General features: G+C 45.8%; 1 protein-coding gene across 2 annotated transcripts in view; it reads left to right on the forward strand.

The window, feature by feature from the left end:
* LOC136614744 (keratin-associated protein 4-6-like) overlaps positions 1-27,855 on the forward strand; it is a 426,222-nt gene that overhangs the window by 202,577 nt on the left and 195,790 nt on the right. Inside the window, exons 1-2 of one of the 2 annotated variants that reach the window (XM_066594133.1) lie at positions 10-173; positions 14,236-14,358. The exons of the other annotated variant lie outside the window; for it this stretch is intronic. Of the exons in view, the coding sequence (XP_066450230.1) occupies positions 93-173; positions 14,236-14,358 (204 nt within the window). The 5' untranslated portion in view covers positions 10-92. Of the gene's footprint in view, positions 1-9; positions 174-14,235; positions 14,359-27,855 lie in introns of those variants that run through there. 2 annotated transcript variants of the gene reach the window in all.

Genomic DNA, 27,855 nt, shown 5'->3' on the forward strand with positions numbered 1-27,855 from the left:
GCCATGAATACATAGCATTATACAGTCTCCCTTTCTCTGCCTGCTGATTTGCTGTGTTCAAGTCTTCCACCTCTGGCTTTATCACTACAGAAATGACACAACATAGGATGATGACCATCTTGCTGATTGTGTGTCTATCGCTCTGTTTTGAAGTCTTACCATCTCGTTTGCTGGTAAAGTAAATTATATTTGAAATTTTGCACTTTATGCATTGTAAATATGCATTTATGTAGATAATTCAGACTTCTCTATATTTAATGTTGAGAGAATCCAAATATAGAACATTTCTTAGAATAAACTGAAAATGCAATATTAAATATTTGCAGTATTTACCTACTAGATAGTTGCTGGAGAAGTACATTTTTCTGAGCAGTTAAACATTTCTAAACGTACCAGATGCCTTTTCTAATATAACTCTTTAACATTTAATTTGCTAACATAGAGCCACAAGGAAACCTGTTTGGATGGTAGAAACAGTATAGTAAATCTGTTGAGGGGTACATGACAATACAGGGGGAAATGAAAGATTCAGGTGGGAGCTCAGTTTATTGCACTTAGGCATCTTTGTACAGTTTCTTAGACTCCATGTCAACGTGGCTAATAATGCTGGAGGGGTCCAATGAGCGCTTCCCCGGCACTAACAGGAAGCAATTATTGGTGGGTGTGGGGGGGGTCTCTTGTACAGGAATAGACTCTCACTGTAGAGGAAAATGGCAGCTAGAGGAGAGTGTGAGTGCTCGACAAAATACAGAAGAGAGGTGAGGGATGGATCTTGGACAGGAGCTACTAGAGAAAGTGGGATGATTAGGAAAAGAATTAGGTGCAAACATTAAAAATTGTGCCCCCCAAAAATGTTTTTTTTTTTTTTTTTAAAGAAACTTTTAACATTTCACTAATGTTGAAAAGTGTCTGTAACATTTTTTCTGACAAGTCAGTGATTCAAGAGGTAGCTGTAAGGAAGAGAAAAGTACCTAACATATCCAGTAATAGGTCCCATATTTATTATACAGCTTGCACCACTGGGATAAGTTTGATGCACTTTATATTCTAGATTGTGTCTACATTCTGTCTACATTCAGGAAAATAGGCAAAACTTATCACCAGGGTTATTTTTTATGCCAGTTTTGTGGCAGCTTCTTTTCCTTCTCAAGTTCACATTGCAACAAACGTGTCACATTTTCAATTATGCTGATTAATTTGTTCCATCTTTAAATATGTCTAAAGATATGGAGCCACTTTCTGTGCCACCCAGATTGCGCCAAACTAAGGTTTATCTGACATCAGCAATTTTTAAATCTGTCTAAAAACCTTACAGACCTCAAACCCAGTTCCATTTTCTAGACATTTTTTTAAGTCAGTGACAGTAAAATATGTGTGAGCAGTACACAAAGAATATAAACCATTGATTTTATGCAGAATGCTCTATTTTTATTCACATTCGCACAACAAAAATCCCTATAGAAGTGACACCCAATAAAATTGCACAAGACGCTGCACAATCCCACAGGAAAAAGAACACATCGGAAACTAATTGGACTAAGAAACATGTAAATCGACCTGTGGCTATGTCCCGCTCCAAGGTGAAATCGATTAGTGAACACACAAAGTACAGTAATATGTACATATATTCGTGTACTTTGGTCCTTATGCAGAATTGTGGTGCCTCACCAGTAATAAATGTGCCCCAATATCAACAATTCTCCCTTACAGAGTGTAAATGCAGAGGCCATATTTATCTATGTATCTACACCTTGTGTCAGTGATATCTTGGTCTAAAACAATGTCTAATCAGTTGTGAGATACACGTAACAGCCATTTCCACCAGAAATAAAAAGGCATTTGTGCTTTGCACACCAGGTTTAGAAACTGGAATAGGAAATGGGTGTGGCTTGTTGCTTGGCCATTTATAACTTGCTACTTTTTAGAAGTTGCTACGTTTTTGCAAAATCTTAGTCCAATAGATGCGAAACAAAAAAATTAGAGAAACAACTCCTAGACATTTAAAAGATGCAACAAATTTACCAACATTGTACAACATTTTATATAATAAATCTCAGATAATGACAATGTCGCCTCCAGCAAAACTGACTTCAAAAATTCCCGTATAGTACATTTCTTGCAGCACAGACTCAGATTAGCAAAATCGGGAAATCTGTGAAATTCCTAGTGGGCCTTCAAACCAGCATACAGGCCCTCTATTGTCGCCTGAGAGGAGATTCTAACAAATGCACCCCATCTTCCCCTAACATGGGTCCTGCCTCCTAAATGTGTCCAGAGGGATAGGTCAGATTAAAAACACAACAAGATGCAGCAACTATCGAAAACTCTTTAGGGCTATGCTGCTCCAAGCTGCACATTGTAAAGGCAGTTCTTGCTGAGCAGGAGAGCTTCTTCATTGGTGGAGAGCAATGACAGGCAATCTACCAATCAGCACTCCAGGTTATTAAAGCTGCATCCAAATGTTCCAAATTCCCAAAATAGCCCAAAAAATGTTGCATGATGCCACAATTATCAGGACATATGTTACTGTGGAGCCTTGCTTAAAAGAGTGTGGGGGGAGGGGGCGCAGTGTCAGCACCTGAAGGCCATTAAGTGAGGTTATCACAACATGAGGCAGCTAACACATATGTATTAGTGCAATTGCACATTTACAGGTGTAAAGCAGGGCGTGTATATAAAGCTATGAGTAAAAAAAAAGTTTCTCTGGGTATATAGAAGTGTGCATTTAAATGTATTTCTGCATGTGTACAAGTAAACCTGTAAGGCAGGATTCACATGACCATTATTATATATATATATATATATATATATATATATATATGTACACACACACACACACACACACACACACACACGTTATGCCCTACATTCTTGAGTACAACACACATTGGCCAGCACACAAACATCTATCCTTGTTCAGTTCAATCTGCATGTCCAATTCTCATCCGCAGTATGGAAAAAAATACAACATGCAGCATCTTTCATATAAACCATCAGTTCATGTGCAAAGTGGGTCCATGAAGTACAAGAACAGCAGCTGGACCAAAAATAGGGCTTTGTGATTAAGCCACTCCCATGATCTGTTTATACCCAGGACTGCAACGGTAGCAAGAGGGCATCCGCTATGTCTAGAAAAGAGAAGATTTCATCGCTAACACAGAAAAGGGTTCTTTACTGTAAGAGCAATGAGACTGTGGAACTCTCTGCCCGAGGATGTGGTGATGGCAAAATCCATAGAGGAGTTTAAAAGGGGACTTGATGTCTTTCTAGAGCGGAAGTATATTACAGGATATAAATCTTAGGTTAATTGTTAATCCGGGTATACAGGCAGGTAGGAACTATTAGAGGTTCATCCAGGGAACAGTCTGATTGCCATTAGGGAGTCGGGAAGAAATTTTTCCCCCAAAAGGGCTAATTGGCTCCTGCCTCTTGGGGTTTTTTGCCTTCCTCTGTATCAATAACATAGGATGATAAACAGGCTGAACTAGATGGACACTGTCTTCATTCAGCCTTACATACTATGTTACTATGTGTGTATGCATGTGAAAACTAGCGTTTGCATTAATGTTTGTGTAAAAGTGTGCATGTGTACAGTACCTGTATGACGGCTACGTGCACCACAGTAGGATCATACCTCGCTGTCACCGGGAGTTATTCTGGCATTAATAACGGGACCATTAACTACATTATGGAGCTTATAGTTTAGGAGACGGGGTGTTCGGGGAGCTTGTTTCATCCTCACCTGGTCCCCTGTTCCTGTGATGTCTGCAGCAAAGTCAGCATTTGCACACCAGTGTGACTCTTCAGAAGTGAGTGTGCATAGACTTATCACTAAGGAAGTGAGAGCACACAACCTTCTGAAAAAATGTCAAGCTTGCTGCCTTCACTTAGGGTTCTTTCTGATGGATGGATGCTAGAAATGAGCAAACCTACTCGGCCACGCCCCTTTTTCGCCCGAGCGCTGCGATTTTCGAGTACTTCCGTACTCGGGCGAAAAAATTCGGGGGGCGCCGTGGGTGAGTGGGGGGTTGCAGCAGGGAGTGGGGGGAGGGGGAGAGAGAGAGGGCTCCCCCCTGTTCCCCGCTGCTACCCCCCGCTCCGCCACACCTCCCGCCGGCACCCCCCTAATCTTTTCACCCGAGTACGGAAGTACTCGAAAATCGCGGTGCTCGATCGAAACGAGTATATTCGCTCATCTCTAATGGATGCACAATTGCGCATGCCTCAGCACAATGCATTTGCTCAATGAAATCAATGCAAATAGAAAAAAAGTCAGCAGTACACAATGTAACACCATAGGTGGGAGGCTTCAGTGACCCTGCATGCTTAGTAACAGACCCTTGACCATGGACCCATGAGCCAGATATATGAAATTAGAAGTCCGAGCAGTAGGAGGGTACAAATAAATATTAATCTTCTTCTGTATTAAATCCACATGATAACAACGTTTTGGCTGTCAAACACAGCCTTTGTCAAGTTATCTTACACAAACCAAAGACATGCAATATATAACAACAGTAAACCAATCACCATTCACATAATCAGACACAATTAAAAATCACCTGCAATCACAGATGTTGTAGATGATGATACAGACGTGGACTGGCAAGTAGCGTGCTGGCATAAACTTCTCCAAGTAAATGATGCTTGAAAGCGCCATTACAGAGTCAAATGCATGCACAGCATGTGCGCGGGATCTTCGAAATTGTGCGAGATCACATCTTTTTGCTGCAGGCTGAGCTGCGTCAACTTTCTGAAGTCCAATATGTACTGTGCAAATGTCTTAATCATCCCGCGAGATTCTTCACAGTTCTGCTGGACCCCCAGTGTTTCTTTATCAGCCGGTCTATGCACGGCATATGAATGCAGGTCCCTATGGTAACGCTACGGGTTACTCAACTACATAGGTCTTAAATATTATCAGCCTCTCATCTAACGGCATCTCCTGCATAATATCAGTCGGGCAAATAATTAAATGACAGTATCATATTAGCCAATCAGCCTCTTAACCAACAGCATCTCATGCATATTATTGGGCAGACAAGTAATTTAATGATATCCTCATTAACATATAAAGATATATATATATATAACAATTAGAGATGAGCGAGTGTACTCGGAAAAGCACTACTCGCTCGAGTAATTTGCTTTATCCGAGTATCGCTGTGCTCGTCCCTGAAGATTCGGGTGCCGCTGCGGCTGACAGTTGAGTCGCAGCGGGGAGCAGGGGAGAGCGGGCGGGAGAGAGGGAGAGAAAGATCTCCCCTCCGTTCCTCCCCGCTCTCCCCTCCGTGCCGGCACCCGAATCTTCAGGGACAAGCACAGCGATACTCGGATAAAGCAAATTACTCGAGCGAGTAGTGCTTTTCCGAGTACACTCGCTCATCTCTAATAACAATCCACTAAATGCATATGTGCAGTACATTTTTATTAATACTTAAATACATATAGACAATCCCAAACAACAAAATGTAAGATAAAAAATACATATAGGGTGAGGGTCCAGCACACTACGACACCAACAATTCCTGCTGTAGATCTGCAATAAAACAAAAGAAGACATTAAAATATGGAACCTTATATGAAAGATAATGGATTGTAATCCAGATTAAGCCCAGCGGACTGAAGGGCATCAAGTTCACGAATCCACTCGAACTCTTTCAGTTTCAAACATCTTTTTCGATCACCACTAGAGATGAGTGAGCACACTCGTCCAAGCTTGATGCTCGATCGAGTATTAGACTACTCGAGATGATCACTACTCGAGTCGAGCACCCCACGGTGCTCGAGTAAATTTCGTTTCCCCTCCCTGCATGTTTAGCGCCATTTTTTATCCAATAAAAATGCAGGGAAGGCTTTATCACTTCCTGCTGTGACGTGCCAGTCCTGTGCATGTCTACAGCAGTGAATGGCTGGCGGGATCAGGTGACCGCCGAGTACTTAAACTGTTGTCGTCCGCGGCTCGCCTCATACGCTTGCTGGCAGAGTCTAGGGATAGAGCTGCTGCGTTAGGGAAAGTGTTAGTGTAGGGATTAGGTTGCAGTTAGGCAGGGATCCTGACTACAAGAACCAAACAGTCCTTATTAGGACTACTCCTCTCACTGTGTGCATTAGCATTTTGGCTGGCTGGGACCAGTAGTGTTCCCAATTTTTTTTTCAAGCATCCCGGTTGTATTCTGCCCACTATTAGAGATTTTATGCAGTGTACTGCCAGGGGGGTACACAGAGTACATAGGAATTTACAAAACTCCTATCATTTCTTTTCTTTTATTTTTTTGTGGGCTCAAAGTGTACGCTATATACCAGTGTGTTGGTGCTGTGTTAGAGCATACTTTATCTGCCAGTCTCTGTGGGTGGTGAATTAGCCCTAGGTATCAGCGCTATACACTAGTTAATTTTTTTCTGGCCCTGCTCACAGCCTCTCAAATCTACAAGTCTCTGTGTGCGGTGAATTAGGCCTAGGTATCAGCGCTATACACTGGTGTAATTTTTTCTGGCACTTTATAGAGCCTCTCATATCTACCAGTCTCTGTGAGTGGTGAATTAGCCAAAGATATCAGCGCTATACACTGGTTAAATTTTTTCTGGCCCTGCTCAAAGCCTCTCAAATCTACAAGTCTCTATGTGCGGTGAATTAGGCCTAGTTATCAGCAGTATAGACTGGTTACATTTTTTCTGGCACTGCCCAAAGCCACTCATATCTACCAGTCTCTGTGGGCGGTGAATTAGCAGTAGGTATCAGTGGTATACACTGGTTTAATTTTTTCTGGCCCTGTTCTATCCTTTATCCTACATGATGAAGACTGGGGGTAAGGGCTGAGGTCGAGGATGTGGACATGGACGCGGGCGTCAGAATGAGGGTGTGGGCAGAGGCCGAGGTCCTGGGTGGGGTGAAACAGTGCCTGCTGCTAAGGGATTAGTAAAGCGCCTCGTATTTCCTCTCCCCAGCTTCATCTCACATTTTGCAGGTCCACGTGATAGACCATTATTAAAAGCAGAGCACTGTGATCAGGTGCTGATGTGGATAGGGAATTACGCCTCCAGTACTTTATCCAACATCCAGTTTCCACGCAGTCCACTCATGCCAGCTAAGCCATTGCATCTCTGAATCCTCTGTCTGCTCCTCCTTCCTCCCAGCCTGGTCACTCCAGCAAAAGAAGAGATTATGATGAACAGGCATATACCTAAGAACTCTTCTCGGGTCCCCGCCCTGAGTCTGAAAAAATGGTTCCACAGCCAAATGAGGAGTTTGTCGTGACCGATGCCTAAAATTTGGAACTTTCACAGACTCAGGGTAATGAGAGTGGGGGCTTCCAATTACTGTCTCAAAAGCTATTTGCGGATGATGAGGATTAGACACAGTTGTCTGTCAGCGAGGTTGTTGTTAGGGCAGTAAGTCTAAGGGAGGAGCAGACAGAGGATTCAGAGGAAGAGCTTGTGGACGATGAGGTGACTGACCTTACCTGGATTGCTAAGCCTACTGAAGACAGGGCTTCAGAGAGGAGGCAAGTGCAGCAGCAAAACAGGTTGGTAGAGGCAGTGGGGTGGCCAGGGGGAGAAGCAGAGCCAGAGCAAATAATCCACCAACTGTTTCCCACAGTATCCCCTTGCGACAAGCCTCCATGCAGAGAGCTAGGTGTTCGAAGGTCTGGAGATTTTTTATGGAGAGAGCGGACGACCGATGAACAGTGGTGTGCAACCTGTGCCACACCAAGATCAGCAGGGGAGGCACCACTACCAGTCTCACCACCACCAGCATGCGCAAGCATATGATGGCTAAGCAGCACCCAACGAGGTGGAACGAAGGCCATTCACCGCCTGCGGGTCACACCACTGTCTCTTCCCCAGTGTCACAACCTGGCACAGAGATGCATTCCCCCTCGCAGGACGCAGGTACGAGCGCCTCCTGGCCTGCACCCACACCCTCAGCTTCACAGTCATCCACTGCCTCCACCAATGTGTCCCAGTGCAGCGTTCAGCTGTCGCTAACACAAGCGTTGGAAAGAAAACGGAAATAGGCGGCCACCTGCATGCACAATCTTTAAACATGCATATTGCAAAACTACTCAGCCTGGAGATGCTGCTTTACAGGCTAGTAGAAACTGAGGCTTTCCGCAACCTGATGGTGGCGGCGGTCCCTTGGTACTCGGTCCCCAGTCGCCACTATTTTTCCCGGTGTGCTATCCCCACCATACACCAGCACATCTCACGGAACATAAACTGTGCCCTCACCAATGCAGTTACTGGGAAGGTCCACTTAAGAACGGACACGTGGGCAAGTGTGGGCTGGCAGGGACACTACATCTCCCTGACGGCACATCGGGTGAACTTCGTGGAGGCTGGGACCAAGTCTGACCCTTTGTCTACTCACATGCTATCCACACCGAGGATTGCGGGTCCTACCTCAGTGATGGTTTCTCCGGTGTATAATGCCACCTTCTCCAAACACCACCCCTCCTCCACCACCTCCACCTCTCAATTACCACATGTCAGCACGTTGCCTTCAGTTGGTAGCTTGAGGTGCTGCAGAACAACAGTGGGCAAGTGTCAGCATGCCGTCCTGAAACTACTCAGCTTGGGAGACAAGAGGCACACTGCGCAAGAGCTGTTTGATGGAGTAGACCGATCTGTGGCTTTTGCCGCTGAACCTTCAACCAGGCATGGTCGTGTGTGACAATGGGCGTGACCTGGTGGTGGCTCTGCAGCTTGGCAGACTAACACGCATGCCATGCCTGGACCACGTTTTTAATCTGGTGGTTCAGCGCTTTCTGAAACATTACCCCCATTTGTCTGACCTGCTCAGCATAGTGCGTCATGTGTGCGCACATTTCTGGAACTCCACCACAAATGCTGCCACCCTAGGACACTGCAAAATCACTTCTAGCTGTCAGTGCACCGACTGTTGTGCGATGTGCCCACGCGCTGGAATTCTACGTTGCACATGTTTGCCAGGCTTTACGAGCAGCGTAGAGCCATTGTAGAATACCAGCTGCAACATGGCCGGCGTGGTGGTAGTCAGCCTCCGCAGTTCTTCTCAGAGGAGTGGTCATGGATAGCAGACATCTGTCAGGTCCTCGGGAATTTTGAGGAGTCTACACAAATGGTGAGCGGTGATGCTGCCATTATCAGCGGTACCATCCTACTGCTTTGCCTGCTGAGAAGTTTGCTGCTAAGCATAAAAGCTGACGCTTTGCGGTTAGAACAGGAGATGGGGAATGACAATATGTCGCTTAATAGCCAGACCACCCTCACGCCTGTTTCTCAGCGTCTATTAGAGGAGGAAGAGAAGGGGGAGAATGGGGAAGAGACTGCTGCCCACACTGCAGAGGGTACCATGCTACTCCCCTCACATCTGTTCAATGTGTATGAGCTGAAGAGGAGGAGGAGGATCATGAAAGTCATCCTCCAAGTGAGGACATCAATGTGTTGCGTACTGGGACTCTGGCACACATGGCTGACCTCATGTTAAGCTGCCTTTCCCATGACCCTCACGTTAGACGCATTCTGGCCAACACGGCTTACTGGGTGTTCACTCTTTTTGACCCACGATATAAGGAGAACCTTTGCACTCTCATTTCCGAAGAGGAAAGGAGTACGAGAGTGATGCAATACCACAAGGCCCTGGTGGAAAAGCTGATGCTAAAGTTACCATTTGACAATGCTAGTGGTAGACAACGTAATTCAGTGCACCAACTAGCAGGGGAGATGCAGGGAACAGGCAGCATGTCCAGCACAGGCAAGGGAACACTCTCCAAGGCCTTTGCCAGTTTTATGGCTCCCCAGCCAGACTCTGTCACCACTCCCCAGTCTAGGCTGAGTCAGAGGGAACACTGTAAAAAATTGTGAGGGAGTACATAGCTGAACGTACCAATGTCCTCCGTGATTCCTCTGCCCCATACACAACTATTAGGTGTCAAAGCTGGACATGTGGCATGAACTTGCGCTGTACACTTTAGAGGTGCTAGTCTGCCCTGCAGCTAGCGTCTTATCAGAGAGGGTGTTTGATGCTTCTGGGGGGGATTAGCACGGATAAGCGTACCCGCCTGTCAACTGACAGTGCCGACAGGCTTACACTCATTAAGATGAACAAAGGCTGGAGGAGAATCAAGCATCCTCTATCACCCCAAAAAAGGGGAGAAGTAGCTTGGTCTATCCCTCTCTGATCTTCCTCCTCCTCCTCCTAAACCAGCGTGTCATCATGCTGAACAGTCAATTTTTCAGAGGGCCAAAAGGCTCTGTTAAAACTTATTTTTTTGGAGGGCTGCCTCCAGGCTCTGTGAGCGAATTAAGCAACTACGAGCTCTATCTTTAAAAAATGTTTCTGGGTTTCACCTGCACTGTGGGTAAACAAATTTTTCAGGGGTACACCTGTACTTTTGGTACACAAATTTTTCCGCCTATACTCACAGCAATCCAATTTTTCTGGGCTTCGCCTACACTCATAGCAAACCAATTTTTCCGTGCCTTCCCTTTACTTTTATTAAATAATTTTTTTCAGGTGATTGCCTGTACTTTTCGTACACCAATTTTTCAGGGGTTCACCTATACTCTTGGTACACCAGTTTTTTCGGGAGTCGGCTATACTCTTGGTAGACAAATGTTTCAGGGGTCCGCCTATACTCTTGGTACAGAAAAGTTTCAGGGGTCCGCCTATTCTCTTGGTAAAGAAATGTTTCAGAGGTTTGCCTATACTCTTGGTACAGAAATGTTTCACTGGTTCACCTTTGCTCTGGGTACAGAAATGTTTCAGGGGTCCACCTATAATCTTGAAAAAGAAATGTTTCAGAGGTTTGCCTATACTCTTGGTACACAAGTGTTACAGGGGTTCACCTTTGCTCTGGGTACAGAAATGTTTCAGGGGGTCGCTTATACTCTTGGCACACAAATGTTACAGGGGTTTGCTTATGCTCTGAGTACAGAAATGTTTTAGGGGGTCGCCTATACTCTTGGTACACAAATGTTCCAGGGGTTCGCCTATACTCTGGGTACTGAAATGTTTCAGGGGTTCGAATATACTCTTGGCACAGAAATGCTTCCTGGGTTCGCTAATACTCTTGGTACAGAAATATTTCAGGGGGTCGCCTATATTCTGGGTACACAAAGATTTCCCAGCGTCGTGTTCAGCTATCTTACACATACACAGAATGAATTGTCCTGCTTTGCCCATTGCAATTTCTTCATGTTTCATGCAATCTTTGGAGTGATGAAAGGAGCCGTAACTGATTTAATGAGACTTTTACAGAAGTACTAGCATCCAAATCCGCTTTATGCCCACATTTGTTGAGGGTGTGGGCAGAGGCCAAGGTCTTTGGCATGGTGCAACTGTGCCAGGTTTGGCCCCTAGAATTTCTTAATGTTTCATGAAGTCTTTAGAGCGATGAAAGGAACCGTAATTGATTTAATGAGACTTTCACAGAAGTACTAGCAACCGAGTCCGCTTTAAATACGCTAAGTGGTAAACAGACGGTTTGGTTTGGGTCTGACAGACGCACGCATCCCTGGGGGTCAGCGCTGGTCGCCATGTATTAGCTCTCATGTTACCACAGTTATCTGAGACACTGGTTTGAATTGATCAAAGAGGTGTAACTGATTTAATGAGACTTTCACAGGGTCACTGTTTACCTGTGGTGGCAACTTTTGCGACACCTCCTGCTTAAAAGAAATCTTTTATATTCGCAAGGGTTGTTGAATTTTGCAGATGCTTAGAAGTACTAGCATCCGTGTCCGCTTTTACCCACATTTGTTGAGGATGTAGGCAGAGGCCAAGGTCCTGGGCGAGGTGCAACTCTGCCATGTTTTGCCACTCAAATTTCTACTTGATGCTGTCCGTGGAGCAATCAAAGGGAACGTAACTGATTTAATGAGACTTTCACAGGGTCACTGTATTGCTGTGGTGACAACTTTTGGGACACTTCCTGCTTAAAAAACATCTTTTATTTTAGAAAGGGTTGCTGAATTTGGTAGATGCTTAGAAGTACTAGCATCTGAGTACGCTTTATGCCTACGTTTGTTGGGCCTAGTAGTGCGCACTAGGTTTTTGCAAGCATCCTGGCTGTATAACAGGTCAACTCATTGTACACTGCCAGCTTTTGGATGTCCGATGATTTATACTGCCCTGAGTGGTAAACAGCTGGATTGGTTTAGGTCTGATAAACGCACGCATCTTTGGGGGTCAGTGCTGGTCGCCATGTTATCTCGTGTTACAACTTACCACAGTTATCCGAGATACTGGATTTGAGCGTTCACAGGAAGCGTAGCTGATTTAATGAGACTTTCACAGGGTCACTGTATATCAGTGGTGGCTATTTAGTTGACACCTCCTGCTTTAAACCAATTTTGGTTTTAGTATGCGTGGCTGTATTGTGGAGATGTGTAGAAGTACTGGCATTTGAGTCCCCTTTATGCCCACGTTTGTGGCTCCTGACAATTTTGTGATGGAGGTGGCACGGGATTGAAATTATGATCGTACATTAATTTATCAGCAATTGTGATCAGCATTGAGGGCTATCGCCCACAATTTCAAATATGGGTGCTGCCAGGCCCTGCCAACCCTCTGTAGTGTGTGTCTCCGGTTTCTCCTCATCCAAGACGTACTTATAAATAGACATGTGGGTGGTGTGGCTATCAAGCAAGCGTGTGGCATGAGGGCAGCTGAACGCTGCGCAGGGAAGAACTTGAGTATGCTGTGGATGTAGGCTCATGCAGGTTGTTGGACAGCAATGCCACCATGTAACACAGGAGAAGACACAGGTGGTGATTGGCCTTCATTGCACCTAGTGTGGTGCTTAGCTGAGATGTTCCAGCGCGTTTACCTTGATGATTATGGTCTGTCCCAAGTAAATTGTTAGGGTGGTGACCGCCAGGCTCTTGCCCACAATTTGGCTAAATAGTGCAACCTGGGAGCCTCAGATGCACCCATCCATGCTGCCCCTGCTGTTCCCTATCTGTTTCTGTGGTCTTTCCATCACTTTCTGATGTTTTCAGATGATTCACACAACCTCCCTTATGCAAAGCATTGGTCACCTTGAAAAATGCTTGAGCCTCCTATAGACTTCAATATGATTCATTACTCGAAACGAGCTCTCGAGCATTACAAAAAGTTTGACTCGAGCACTGAGCACCCGAGCATTTTGGTGCTCGCTCATCTCTAATCACCACCCCTACCACCATTACATGCCCATGCGGTATTTCATATTTGGGGTAGATGACCCGGGATGTCAAAAACAGAGTCATTAACCACAAGAGCACCATTAAGACTAAAAAAATGGATTTGCCAGTGGCAAAACACTTTGTTGATAATGGTCATTCAGTTAGTCAACTCAGATTTCGAATAATCGATCATGTGCCGCTGCTGAATAGGAGCGGTGAGAGCAGAGCATGGTCCTATACAGCAGAGACAGACACAGGAGACGGAAAGCAAACAAATTGTACAAACCAGCAGCAAAAACACACAAAAAGCTGGATTCACACAAATACAAAATCATCCAGCTAAGCGCACACAAAGAACTAGAAATCAATCCAGGAAATGCACAATAAATGCCAAGGCATCACAGGAAAGGTCTGGGGAGGTTAAATAGGAGGATGATTGCATATCCCCACCAGCTGGGTGGAGGAACCAGACACAGTAACTCTGTGGGTGCTGGAAGAAACAGAAGCCACAACTACCACCTCTATACGCCTTTCACTAGCCTAGCCAGAAACCTGCCGTGCACTAATGAGTGGCAATCACTCAAAAACAGCTGTCTGTCATTGTTACATGGCTTGTTTAAAAAGTCTTACATTAACTTGCAGGAATGCTGCCTTCCGATAAATGACATTGCAGAGTTATAATTCCATAGGCATGAAAAAGGCACATTTCTACTATATCTGTGAGCTCAGCACCAGCTACCGTTCCTCACTCATCATGCTGAACAATGGTCGTTCCATGGAGTCTGCTATCAGGGGGCACTGCTGATCATCATGCTACAATAAGGTTGGCAGGAAATCCAGGATGTTCCATACTACAGTAGCCAAGGCCAATGGAAATCTTTTAGAAAAGCTCTCTTGTAAAACACCTCAGCGACATGCGGTAGATTTCATAACTTTATAGAATCCGGTAGATCGCTGCTTTTTCTTGGACTTTTAAGGACATTTCGGGTTGACAAGTATAGATTGTCTTTACTTCTTCCTGTGACATTATTATCAAACCTTACAAATAAATTCACTAAACATTTATTTCCTGTGTTTTACATCTAGAAAGATGAAGATCCATGTATATACAGTGATGATTGTGAGAGCCGGTGTTGCCATAGGAATTCCCCTAACGGCTCTGGGATATGTGTTCGAAAATCATTCCCAGAAGTGAGATGCTACGGCAGGGTGAGTACCTGTAAGCCACTCTTGTACTGGTTCCTCCTCCCTGCACTCAGTATAACTCTTCACTCACATTGGCTTTAAACTGTCAGATCCACATCATTGATTTTCCAATGTGATTGTTCTCAGTAAGAGAAACGACGTAATCTTGTAGATATGATACCTTTTAATGGCTAACAAAAATACATGATGTAATAATAGCGAGCTTTCGTACCAACACAGGGGCACTTCTTCAGGCTTATGGATTGGATCTGAAGAGGCATGGATATTTATACACACTTATAACATACATACTTATGACAAGGCACAGATATGGATGTGATTGGTTTGCACTTAAAAGGAATTCTGCAACAGCAAACAAACTTTTTTTGTCTAGGCACTGATAGCGGAGTGAAAGTTTTATGGTCCCTAAATTACTGTTGGAGGGGGGGAGGTCATCAGGCTTGACTTTCTACAAGAGATACACAAACATTTTTAGCTAAATACTGATAAGGGAGTGAAAGTTTATGGTCCCTGAATTACCATAAACTTTCACTCCCTTATCAGTATTTTCCAATATGACACTCCATGAGGAAGAATTCCCACTTTATGACCTACAGCTCGGATTAGCATATTATTTGAAAGAATTTCAAAATAGTGCAGATTTAGCTGAAGATTTGGGTGTCGAATCTGTGTCCAATTGGGCAGTGATAATTGCCTTGTGAATGAGGCCTAAGAGCCCTCTGTCTGTCTCTTCACATCTTTTTAATTAACTGTTTTGCATTGCTCATAAAATATAGAGCCCGGAGCATCTTATGAGAAATATACATGGAGAGGTTACTGTTTTATGTCTATTGGAAGTAGGAGGTTAGCATAATTGTACGTCCCCCAACACACAGGGCCCTGAGGGCATTCTGCTCCTCCAAATGAAGAGCCGAGAAGGGAAGAACAGAAAGTTTTGTTCCGATCATCTGACTAACTTTTATAATCTGCACCAAATGGCTTTTGTTGCAGATTTTGATACAGATATACAAAATTTGTCCTGCATGTTGTCTATCCCCATGCAATATGTTGGTGTGTATGCACCAAGATAGATAGCACATCCTGTAATTTTACTTTCACAAAAATCACTGGTGAAAGTGGCTAAATAGAAGTCAATAGGCTAGTGGCATTACATTTCGCACCCACGAAAAAGCCTTCAAGACATGCTCTATTCTTAAGCACATTTGTGCACCAAAATCCTCATAGGAGTCCATGAGGGTGCATTAAAGTGCATATATGTATGCGTGGACATGTGCAAAACACTGAGCATACTTGAACACTGACACCTCATAAGGCTAATTAACCTTTTTAAATCAGGGTGTGATTCCCCCACCCTTGTGAATGAGCTCTGCTTGTGCAAATATCTTGATATTTGAACTGAGCTAATCCTACAGAAACTAGTTCATTTTGCTGTTTTAGATGCATGTGTAATTTTTTGCTATACTCAGTATTTCAAAGATCACATTGTGTGTCTAAATAAATAACAAAATAAATGTCTGTAAAATGTATTTAAAAAATGCTTGTTTTTTCAAGTACATTTTTTAATTTTGTAGAAGTGAAGAACAACAGAAAGCCCCATCCAGTATCACATAAATCATCATAGCCCTTATAATCACCTCCATACTGTCACTGAAGAAATCCCATTGTATCAAGACCAACATCACCAATAATATTATATAGGCCCATATAATACGGCCACACCATAGTGATTTATACCAACATACTGTCACTGAAAATAAGACCACTACTACAAAGCTCAGTTATCAGTAATAACACTGAGGGTCACATAATACCCCCAGACTGTGACCACGTAATGTCAGCATAGTGTTACTGAAAAAAATGCTGTATAAAGACCAATAATATACCCTATTCATTGACCATAAAGTGGTATATATTAGATCTACAGAGACCGTATAAATTACTACAATACTGTTTTAGGCTGGATTAAGACGAACGTATATCGGCTGGGTTTTCACGCCCGGCCGATATACGTCATCTCTCTCTGCAGGGGGGGAGGCTGGAAGAGCCGGGAGCAGTGCTCTGAGCTCCCGACCCCTCTCTGCCTCCTCTCCGCCCATCTGGACTATTTTCAATGAGAGGAGGTGAAACGAGGGCGGGGCTAAATTATGGGAATTAGCTCCGCCCCGCCTCTCCCCATTGAAAATAGTGCAGGGGGGTGGAGAGGAGGCAGAGAGGGGGCGGGAGCTCAGAGCACTGCTCCTGGCTCTTCCAGCCTCCCCCCTGCAGAGAGAGACGATGTATATCGGCTGGGCGTGAAAACCCAGCCGATATACATTAGTCTGAATGCACCCTTATGCAGTGATCACTTCTCCCAGACGCAACTTGTCTCTAAAAAAATTGACACAGAGATTTTTAACTCCATTTTCCAGTGATATACCTTTGTTTCCAAACTTATATAATAATATTCTTATCCATAGTGCCCCAGGCAGTAGTAATACACTTCAGGTGACCAACACAGTAAAAGGATCCCATTTTTTGTGTTCTTTATATAGTATTTGCCACTCTGAGTCCCACACACAATAATAGAGCCTCTGTTTAATTAAAATGTCCCTAAAAAGACTTCTCACCTAGTAATAATTCCCCTCATAGGCCTCTATTCAGTAGTGATGCCTCATATAGGTCTCACTCAAGAATAATCCTGCAAAAAAGCCCCAGCCCCACCACATAGGCCTCTGCTCCCACACTCGGTAGCAATTTCCCTCATAACCCCCACACTCAGTGATGTCTGTCATAGCACCCAGCTTCCACTCAGCAGCAATTGCTCTCATCGGCTCAAGCCCCAATTTCATAGTGGTGCACTTGAGATATAGTAAAAGAAAAGTTATACTCACCTTTGTTGCTCTTTCCTGCCTCTGCAGTCATATCTGCACAGCTCACATTATCAGTATATGCAGAATTAAAGGGGTTGTCCCGCGGCAAAATTGTAAATTTTTTCTCTGCCCAGTCCCCCTCCTAAAGCAAACATGATAATCTACCCGTGGAAAGCGATTTTAAAGAGAGTTTCTACTCACCGTTCGATCGTTTCATGAAGTTATAAAAATTCTTCTTCCAAGATGGCTGCTGTCATTTCCCAAGGTGCACCGCTGGTCTTCTCCCATGGTGCACTGCGGGTCTTCTCCCATGGTGCACCGTGGATGTTCTTCTCCAGTCTGAGCTCCACCTCATTGGCTGATCGGCACCATGTGACGGATGCAGCTCGTGAGCAAGGACCTTCCAGAAGGGGATTCCTGTCTGCGCAAGTGCGACTGTTCCGGCGACCAGAGAAGCAGTTTGCTCGTCGCCATGGAGACGGGGACGCCAGCACCAGGAGGGGGTAAGTGTATAACTTCTGTATGGCCAATATTTAATGCACAATGTATATTACAAAGTGCATTAATATGGAAATACAGAAGTGCTTAACCCCACTTGCTATTGCGGGACAACCCCTTTAACTGCTGAGAAGTACAGGCATGGAGTGCATAGGTAGAGTGGGAAGAGTAGCATAGGTGAGTTTAAGTTTTTTTTTTTACACATTTTACACACAAAAAAAATGTCCTCCTCTCCTTCAGCCCCGGGACCCTAATGGCTCACTGTGAATTCTCCAGTGGGTTGAACGACCAGTCAGCTAGCATTTCCAGGGCAGGGACATGGCAAAGTTTCCAACTTTCTAGAAATTCCCAGTCAGATACGTTTTTGGTGTTCTTGAAAAAAAAAATATGCGTATATGAATATTTTCAGGTTGGCAATGACTGATCAGGTTATTATGACTGAAATTATCAGCATTTTCAATAAATAAAAATTGACAGCCCTGAGGAGAGAAAAGCAAGAAGTCTGCATTTCCCTGACTGCCTGCCATACATCCGCCGCCAGGGCTGAAGGATATTTCTATGGGTCTCTCCTTCCTAGAGACTTCAGTGACATATAGTAGATTTGAAAATCTGGAAGGTCTACTCTTTTCTGGGGGGCTCATGGACATTATGGAAGAGTTGACAAGCATGTAATAATCTTCACTAGGTCATGTGACATAAATGTGAATTATTCTGAACAAATTCACTAAACATTTACTTTTTTCTGTTTTAAATTTAGAATGAAGCAAATCCATGTTTTTACAGTCACCAGTGTCATAGCGGGTGTTGCTTCCCTGGCCACACAGCGAAAGATGCGACATGTGTACATAAAAATCCGGAATCTCGGAAATGTTTTGGTTCGGTGAGTACCTGTAACCAGCTGTTGTCCTGGTTTCTCATCCATGTAGACAGTATAAGGTGTTGTTTACATGGGTTTTAAATAGTCAGATCCATGTTGGTTTTTCCAACATGGATCTGTCAGTTTAACTCTTTCCAATCCACTGTCTGACGTCTTCAAATATTCTGATTAAAGGCTGTACAGCTCCGATGTCGAAAGATGTCTGTCAGGGTATTTGTACTGTATATTACTGGCCGCTCTGTTGTCGGGGGCCTCCCCAGCATGTCACATACCGCAGTACTGGCTCTAGCCAGCAGATGGCACCATTGTATAATGGCGGAAAGAGAAAAACCCCTAGGAAACCTTTAATCCAAAATTGGATTGCAAAGGGTTAATCCACAATAGCATATTGCGGCTACGGTTTGGCACATGCACACTTAGATTTGGCACTTGTCAGTGGGGTATATACACTTGTGCCCACCGGACGTGGTTTCGGTGTGATTGACATTCTTTTCACATAATCAGTTACGCTACCTGTGAATGCTCCAGGCCAGTATCTCGGACAACTGTGGTAAGTTGTAACATGAGAGATAATACATGGCGACCAGCACTGACCCCCAGGGATGCGTCCGTTTATCAGACCTAATCCAATCCGGCTGTTTACCACTCAGGGCTATATACGTTAGCGGACATCCAAAAACAGGCAGTGTACAATGAGTTGACCTTTTATACAGCCGGAATGCTTGTGAAAGCCTAGGCACAACAAACGTGGACATAAAGCGTACTCAGATGCTAGTACTTCTAAGCATCTACCAAATTCAGCAACTCTTTCTAAAATAAAAGATTTCTTTTAAGCAGGATGTCTCCCAAAAGTTGTCACCACAGCAATACGATGACCCTGTGAAAGTCTCATTAAATCAGTTATGGTTCCTTTGATCGCTCCACAGACAGAATCAAATATGAAGAAATTTGAGTGGCCAAACATGGCAGAGTTGCACAACGCCCAGGTACTTGGCTTCTGCCCACACCCTCAACAAACGTGGGTATAAAGCAGACTCTGAGGCTAGTACTTCTAACTAGCCCTTCACAGTTAGGACTAAATTAAAATTCCATTCTTTTTGAGTAAATTGGTAAAAAATATAATGTAAGGGCACAAACGAAGAACAATTTTCCGATACCTGAAGCTACAAGTACAAGGAAGCAAACAATGGTATCATAAGTACCACAGGATTAGAAGCCAATCACCATGTGACAACCAGCTGTCATTTTTTTTTCTTTCATCTATCCAGATGGATCCCATATTACTAAATCCACTGAGTGCTGATTTAAAGAAAATGTATTACCTTTGCTGCAGTCTGATTGTAAATATAACCCCAGATCACAAGCTGATACATATAACATAGCGGCCGGCATAAGCACATGGTCATAACAACAGGGCGTATTGCCCTCCAGCATTCTGACGTCAGGGGGCGGAGCCGTCACGGCCATCCCGAATCCAGCAATGCATAGTGATGTGTGGCAAGTATGCACGATGAGACCAGAAGGCGGAGAGTAGGGACGCCGCTATTTTCTTTGGGTCAGGTGACCGACGCGTCATGATGCAGGAGGGCTTCCCACCGCGTCATTGGTCACCTGACCTATGTCATGTGACTTCGGTTAGCCGTGGCCATTTTGGAACAGGGCAAGGTAATGATCTAAAGAGGACTGACATTCAGCAAAGTGGTAACTCATCGATCTTTGGTTTAACTAATACCCTAGTACATAGATGCTTATTATCAGCTAGACCTATAGTATATAATACTGTCTGCTGATGATGTTGTTGACCTACATATATCAAATTGTGATGTCTCATTATGGAGAACCTCATTATTAAAAAAAGGAACACCTTGAAGACGATAGATAAGGAGATGTTTAAAGGTGTTAGTAGTATAATGTCTCATTGACGAGAGTCATATAATAGTGGATATTGATGACAGATATATTCATAACAGACAGTGTCATTATTCAGGAATCAACAATCCATTGGTGATTATAAGATTGTATCTGATATGCTAATAAACTGGAAATATATTTGATATAACCTCGTAATAAGGTAAGTATTAGGTCTCCATCATATATTGTACTGGCTTTTTATAGGAAGCAATTAAAAACTAGTTGTTCATTCAGTCTCTTCGGTTTGACCATGTCCAAACGAAATATCCATCCAACTTTTTTTTGTAACAATGCAGGTCGATGTCGCCTCCTCTCATATCCCCTCTCATTACTTCTATGCCTTGAAATTTTAGGCAGGTGGGATCTCCTTCATGTTGTTCCCAGAAGTGGTTTGCTACGGGGGTACTATCCATTCTCCTCACATTTCCAATATGGTCCAAGATTCGTCTTCTGAACTCTCGAATTGTCTTACCCACATATTGCTTGTGGTATATGCACGTAATCAAATATACCATATTTCTGATGGTACAATTAATAAAGCTTCTAATTTGATACGTTTTTCCTGTGATGTTCGACGAGAATTGTTTGCTCTTGGTCACAAAAGGGCAGGCTGCACATCTTGAACATGAGAAAATTCCATCTGGTATACTCCTGGTTAGCCAGTTGTCATGTTGTTTATTGACAAAATGGCTTTTGATTAGATGGTCACGTATATTCATACCATATCTGTAGGTAATGGAGGGTTTTTCTGGGATCCACTTCTTAAGATCTTTATCGTTAGTTAGTATGTCCCAATATCTTGTCAGTATATTCTGGACTTCCTTGTTTGCTGTATCCTACGTGTCGATAACTCTTGTGGTAGTTGGTTTTTCTCGGCTTCTAGGTATATCACTTTATTTCTATTATTATAAACCTACAGTGTAGCATCAGAGAGTACTGACATTGTGCATTCAGAATACGAGCATATGATTATCAGTTGGATTGTCAAGACATTATTGACAACAAGCACTGATATTCAACAGATATCATAGACATACAGTAAATACTAGGTATTTGTCCATTGCTCCTAATACATCTGTTCTGACTGTTTCATGGTCGCCAATCGAGCAGCATTATAGTTACTTATAGACTGAAGCTACATTTAAAAATAACTCACGAGCTGCGTATCTGTCTATAGCAACACATCTGCTTTAGACATCAGTCATTTATTGAGCAATAAAGCACCTTCATCCTGTGCTTTACAATCTATGCACTGAGTATGTGTCTATTGCTCCATATATACTTGATCTGAAAGCTCTATGGTCGCTAATGAGCATCAATACAGTTCCTTATTAGAGATGAGCGAGCACCAAAATGCTCGGGTGCTTGTTACTCGAGTCGAACTTTCCGCGATGCTCGAGGGTTCGTTTCGAGTAACGAACCCCATTGAAGTCAATGGGCGACCCGAGCATTTTTGTATGGGACCTATGCTCCGCTAAGGTTTTCATTTGTGAAAATCTGGGAAATTCAAGAAAGTGATGGGAACGACACAGAAACGGATAGGGCAGGCGAGGGGCTACATGTTGGGCTGCATCTCAAGTTCCCAGGTCCCACTATTAAGCCACAATAGTGGCAAGAGTGCCTCCCCAACAATTTTTACTTCTGAAAAACCCTCATTAGCAAGGCATACCTTAGCTAAGCACCACACTACCTCCAACAAAGCACAATCACTGCCTGCATGACACTCCGCTGCCACTTCTCCTGGGTAACATGCTGCCCAACCGCCCATTTCAGTAATAGTAGCAGTCAAGACAGGCTCCAGTAACAATTCCAAAGCAGCAGTATAGGGGGAGCACAGTATTAGTTCCATTTCAGTAGTAGTAGCAGTCTAGACACGCCCCAGTAACATATCACTAGCAGCAGTATAGGGCGAGCACAGTATTAGTTACATTTGAGTAGTAGTAGCAGTCTGGACAGGCCCCAGTAACATATCAGTAGCAGCAGTATAGGGGGAGCACAGTATTAGTTCCATTTCAGTAGTAGCAGCAGTCTAGACAGGCCCCAGTAACATATCAGTAGCAGCAGTATAGGGGAGCACAGTATTAGTTCCATTTGAGTAGTAGTAGCAGTCTGGACAGGCCCCAGTAACATATCACAAGCAGCAGTATAGGGGGAGCACAGTATTAGTTCCATTTCAGTAGTAGTTGCAGTCTGGACAGGCCCCAGTAACATATCACTAGCAGCAGTATAGGGCGAGCACAGTATTAGTTCCATTTCAGTAGTAGTAGCAGTCTGGACAGGCCCCAGTAACGTATCACAAGCAGCAGTATAGGGGGAGCACAGTATTAGTTCCATTTCAGTAGTAGTAGCAGTCTAGACAGGCCCCAGTAACATATCAGTAGCAGCAGTATAGGGGGAGCACAGTATTAGTTCCATTTCAGTAGTAGCAGCAGTCTAGACAGGCCCCAGTAACATATCAGTAGCAGCAGTATAGGGGAGCACAGTATTAGTTCCATTTGAGTAGTAGTAGCAGTCTGGACAGGCCCCAGTAACATATCACAAGCAGCAGTATAGGGGGAGCACAGTATTAGTTCCATTTCAGTAGTAGTTGCAGTCTGGACAGGCCCCAGTAACATATCACTAGCAGCAGTATAGGGCGAGCACAGTATTAGTTCCATTTCAGTAGTAGTAGCAGTCTGGACAGGCCCCAGTAACGTATCACAAGCAGCAGTATAGGGGGAGCACAGTATTAGTTCCATTTCAGTAATAGTAGCAGTCAAGACAGGCCCCAGTAACAATTACGAAGCAGCAGTATAGGGGGAGCACAGTATTAGTTCCATTTCAGTAGTAGTAGTAGCAGTCAAGACAGGCCACAATAACATTCCCGTTGCAGCAGTTTAGGGAGATAACAGTCTCTTTCACATTTCAGTAGTTGCAGTATAGACAAGGACCCAGTTACATTTATGTAGCAAAAGTGTAGGCCAACCCCACACACCTTGCTGTACCATGAGTGCAGGCGAAGCCCATAAAAATTACTAGGATTACACTGTAGGCGAGGGCCCAAAAAAATTGGTGTACCAACAGTACTAATGTACCTCAGAAAAATTGCCCATGCCCAACCAAGAGGGCAGGTGAAACCCATTAATCGCTTTGGTTACTGTGGCTTAATTGGTAACTAGGCCTGGAGGCAGCCCAGTTAAAATAAAAATTGGTTCAGGTGCAAGTTTCAACACTTTAATGAGAATTGAAACGTAAAAACATTGTTTACAAAAGTAATATGACTGAGCCTTGTGGGCCTAAGAAAAATTGCCCGTTCGGCGTGATTACGTGAGGTTTCAGGAGGAGGAGCAGGAGGAGGAGGATGAATATAATACACAGATTGATGAATCTAAAAGGTCCCCGTTTTTTATGGCGATAGAGAACGATGCTTCCATCCGCAGGTGCAGCCTACATATTGTTTAGGTACCGGTGCTCGGGAAATCCAGACTTTGTTCATCTTTATGAGTGTAAGCCTGTCGGCACTGTCAGTTGACAGGTGGGTACGCTTGTCCGTGATAATTCCCCCAGCCGCACTGACAAGACGCTGGCCGCAGGGCAAGCAAGCACCTCCAGGGCATACAGCGCGAGTTCAGGCCACGTGTCCAGGTTCGACACCCAGTAGTTCTACGGAGCAGAGGCGTCACGGAGGACGGTCGTGCGATCGGCTACGTAATCCCTCACCATCCTTTTACAGTGCACCCGCCGACTCAGCCTTTACTGGGGAGTGGTGACACTGTCTTGCTGGGGAGCCATAAAGCTGGCAAAGGCCTTGGAGAGTGTTCCCCTGCCTGCGCTGTACATGCTGCCTGATCTCCGTGCCTCCCCTGCTACCTGGCCCTCGGAACTGCGCCTTCTGCCACTAGCGCTGTCGGATGGGAATTTTACCATCAGTTTGTCCACCAGGGTCCTGTGGTATAGCATCACTCTCGAACCCCTTGCATGCTGGTGGTGGTGGCTCCCCGGCTGATCTTGGCGCGACAAACCTCGCACACCACAGTTCGTCGGTCGTCTGCACTCTCAGTGAAAAACTGCCACACCTTTGAGCACCTCGGCCTCTGCAGGGTGGCATGGCGTGAGGGGGGCACTTTGAGAAACCGTTGGATTATTCGGTCTGGCCCTGCCTCTACCCCTGGCCACCGCACTGCCTCTTCCAACCTGCCCTGCTGCTGCACTTGCCTCCCCCTCTGAAGACCTGTCCTCAGTAAGCTTAGCAAACCAGGTGGGGTCAGTCACCTCATCGTCCAGCTGCTCTTCCTCCGAATCCTCTGTGCGCTCCTCCCTCAGACTTACTGCCCTTACTACTACCTCACTGATAGACAACTGTGTCTCATCGTCATCATCCTCCTCACCCACTGAAAGCTCTTGAGACAGTTGCCAGAAGTCCCCAGTCTCCTCACCCGGATCCCGGGAACTTTCCAAAGGTTGGGCATCGGTCATGAGAAACTCCTCAGGCGATAGAGGATTCATTTTTTCGCACTCAAGGCCGGGACCCGAGAACAGTTCCTGGGAGCCTGCCTGCTCTTCTGAATGTGTCATTTGCTGGGAGGGAGGAGGCTGGGAAAAGGGAGGAGCAGCAGCGAGAGGTTTCAGGGATGCAGCAGTGGACGGCGTAGAAGACTGGGTGGTGACACTGTCTTGCTGGGGAGCCATAAAGCTGGCAAAGGCCTTGGAGAGTGTTCCCCTGCCTGCGCTGTACATGCTGCCTGATCTCCGCGCCTCCCCTGCTACCTGGCCCTCGGAACTGCGCCTTCTGCCACTAGCGCTGTCGGATGGGAATTTTACCATCAGTTTGTCCACCAGGGTCCTGAGGTATAGCATCACTCTCGAACCCCTTTCCTCTTCGGGTATGAGAGTGGAAAGGTTCTGCTTATACCATGGGTCGAGCAGTGTGTACACCCAGTAATCCGTAGTGGCCAGAATGCGTCTAACGCGAGGGTCACGAGAAAGGCATCCTAACATGAAGTCAGCCATGTGTGCCAGGGTACCTGTACGCAACACATATCTGTCCTCACTAGGAAGATCACTTTCAGGATCCTCCTCCTCCTCCTCCTCCTCCTCAGGCCATACACGCTGAAAGGATGACAGGCAAGCAGCATGGGTACCCTTAGCAGTGGACCCAGCTGTCTCTTCCCCCTGCTCCTCCTCAGGCTCCTCCCCCTCCACCTCCTCTTCCTCCTTCTCAACGCGCTGAGATATAGACATGAGGGTGCTCTGACTATCCAGCGACATACTGTCTTCCCCCGCCTCCGTTTCCGAGCGCAAAGCGTCTGCCTTTATGCTTTGCAGGGAACTTCTCAAGAGGCATAGCAGAGGAATGGTGACGCTAATGATTGCAGCATCGCCGCTCACCATCTGGGTAGACTCCTCAAAGTTTCCAAGGACCTGACAGATGTCTGCCAACCAGGCCCACTCTTCTGAAAAGAATTGAGGAGGCTGACTCCCACTACGCTGCCCATGTTGGAGTTGGTATTCCACTATAGCTCTACGCTGCTCATAGAGCCTGGCCAACATGTGGAGCGTAGAGTTCCACCGTGTGGGCACATCGCACAGCAGTCGGTGCACTGGCAGATTAAACCGATGTTGCAGGGTCCGTTGGGTGGCAGCGTCCATGTTGGACTTGCGGAAATGTGCGCTGACCCGGAGCACCTTTCCGAGCAGGTCTGACAAGTGTGGGTAGCTTTTCAGAAAGCGCTGAACCACCAAATTAAAGATGTGGGCCAGGCATGGCACGTGCGTGAGGCTGCCGAGCTGCAGAGCCGCCACCAGGTTACGGCCGTTGTCACACACGACCATGCCCGGTTGGAGGCTCAGCGGCGAAAGCCAGCAGTCGGTCTACTCTGTCAGACCCTGCAGCAGTTCGTGGGCTGTGTGCCTCTGCTCTCCTAAGCTGAGTAGTTTCAGCACGGCCTGCTGACGCTTGCCCACCGCTGTGCTGCCACGCCGCGCGACACCGACTGCTGGCGACGTGCTGCTGCTGACACATCTTGATTGCGAGACAGAAGTTGCATAGGAGGAGGAGGAGGAGGAGGGTGGTTTAGTGGAGGAAGCATACACCGCCGCAGATACCAGCACCGAGCTGGGGGCCGCAATTCTGGGGGTGGGTAGGACGTGAGCGGTCCCAGGCTCTGACTCGGTCCCAGCCTCCACTAAATTCACCCAATGTGACGTCAGGGAGATATAGTGGCCCTGCCCGCCTGTGCTTGTCCACGTGTCCGTTGTTAAGTGGACCTTGCCAGTAACCACGTTGGTGAGGGCGCGTACAATGTTGCGGGAGACGTGGTCGTTCAGGGCTGGGATGGCACATCGGGAAAAGTAGTGGCGACTGGGAACTGAGTAGCGCGGGTCCGCCGCCGCTACCATGTTTTTGAAAGCCTCGTTTCCACAAGCCTATACGGCAGCATCTCCAGGCTGATCAATTTGGCTATGTGCACGTTTAACGCTTGAGGGTGCGGGTGCGTGGCGGCGTACTTGCGCTTGCGCTCATACAGTTGCGCTAGCGACGGCTGGACGCTGAGAGAAATTGCTGGCTGGGTCCGAGGACAGCGGAGGTGAGCGTGTGGGTGCAGGCCAGGAGAAGGTCGTGCCTGTATCCTGAGAGGGGGGTTGGATCTCAGTGGCAGGTTGGGGCACAGGGGGAGAGGCAGTGGTGCAAACCGGAAGCGGTGAACGGCCTTCATCCCACCTTGTGGGGTGCTTGGCCATCATATGCCTGCGCATGCTGGTGGTGGTGGCTCCCCGGCTGATCTTGGTGCGACAAACCTTGCACACCACAGTTCGTCGGTCGTCTGCACTCTCAGTGAAAAACTGCCACACCGTAGAGCACCAAGGCCTCTGCAGGGTGGCATGGCGCGAGGGGGCGCTTTGGGAAACCATTGGATTATTCGGTCTGGCCCTGCCTCTACCCCTGGCCACCGCACTGCCTCTTCCAACCTGCCCTGCTGCTGCACTTGCCTCCCCCTCTGAAGACTTGTCCTCAGTAGGCTTAGCAAACCAGGTGGGGTCAGTCACCTCATCGTCCAGCTGCTCTTCCTCCGAATTCTCTGTGCGCGACTCCCTCGGACTTACTGCCCTTACTACTACCTCACTGATAGACAACTGTGTCTCATCGTCATCATCCTCCTCACCCACTGAAAGCTCTTGAGACAGTTGCCAGAAGTCCCCAGTCTCCTCACCCGGATCCCAGGAACTTTTCAAAGGTTGGGCATCGGTCATGAGAAACTCCTCAGGTGATAGAGGATCCATTTTTTCGCACTCAAGGCCGGGACCCGAGAACAGTTCCTGGGAGCCTGCCTGCTCTTCTGAATGTGTCATTTGCTGGGAGGGAGGAGGCTGGGAGAAGGGAGGAGC

Source organism: Eleutherodactylus coqui, chromosome 1 (assembly GCF_035609145.1).
Source record: "Eleutherodactylus coqui strain aEleCoq1 chromosome 1, aEleCoq1.hap1, whole genome shotgun sequence".
Lineage (NCBI taxonomy): Eukaryota > Metazoa > Chordata > Amphibia > Anura > Eleutherodactylidae > Eleutherodactylus > Eleutherodactylus coqui.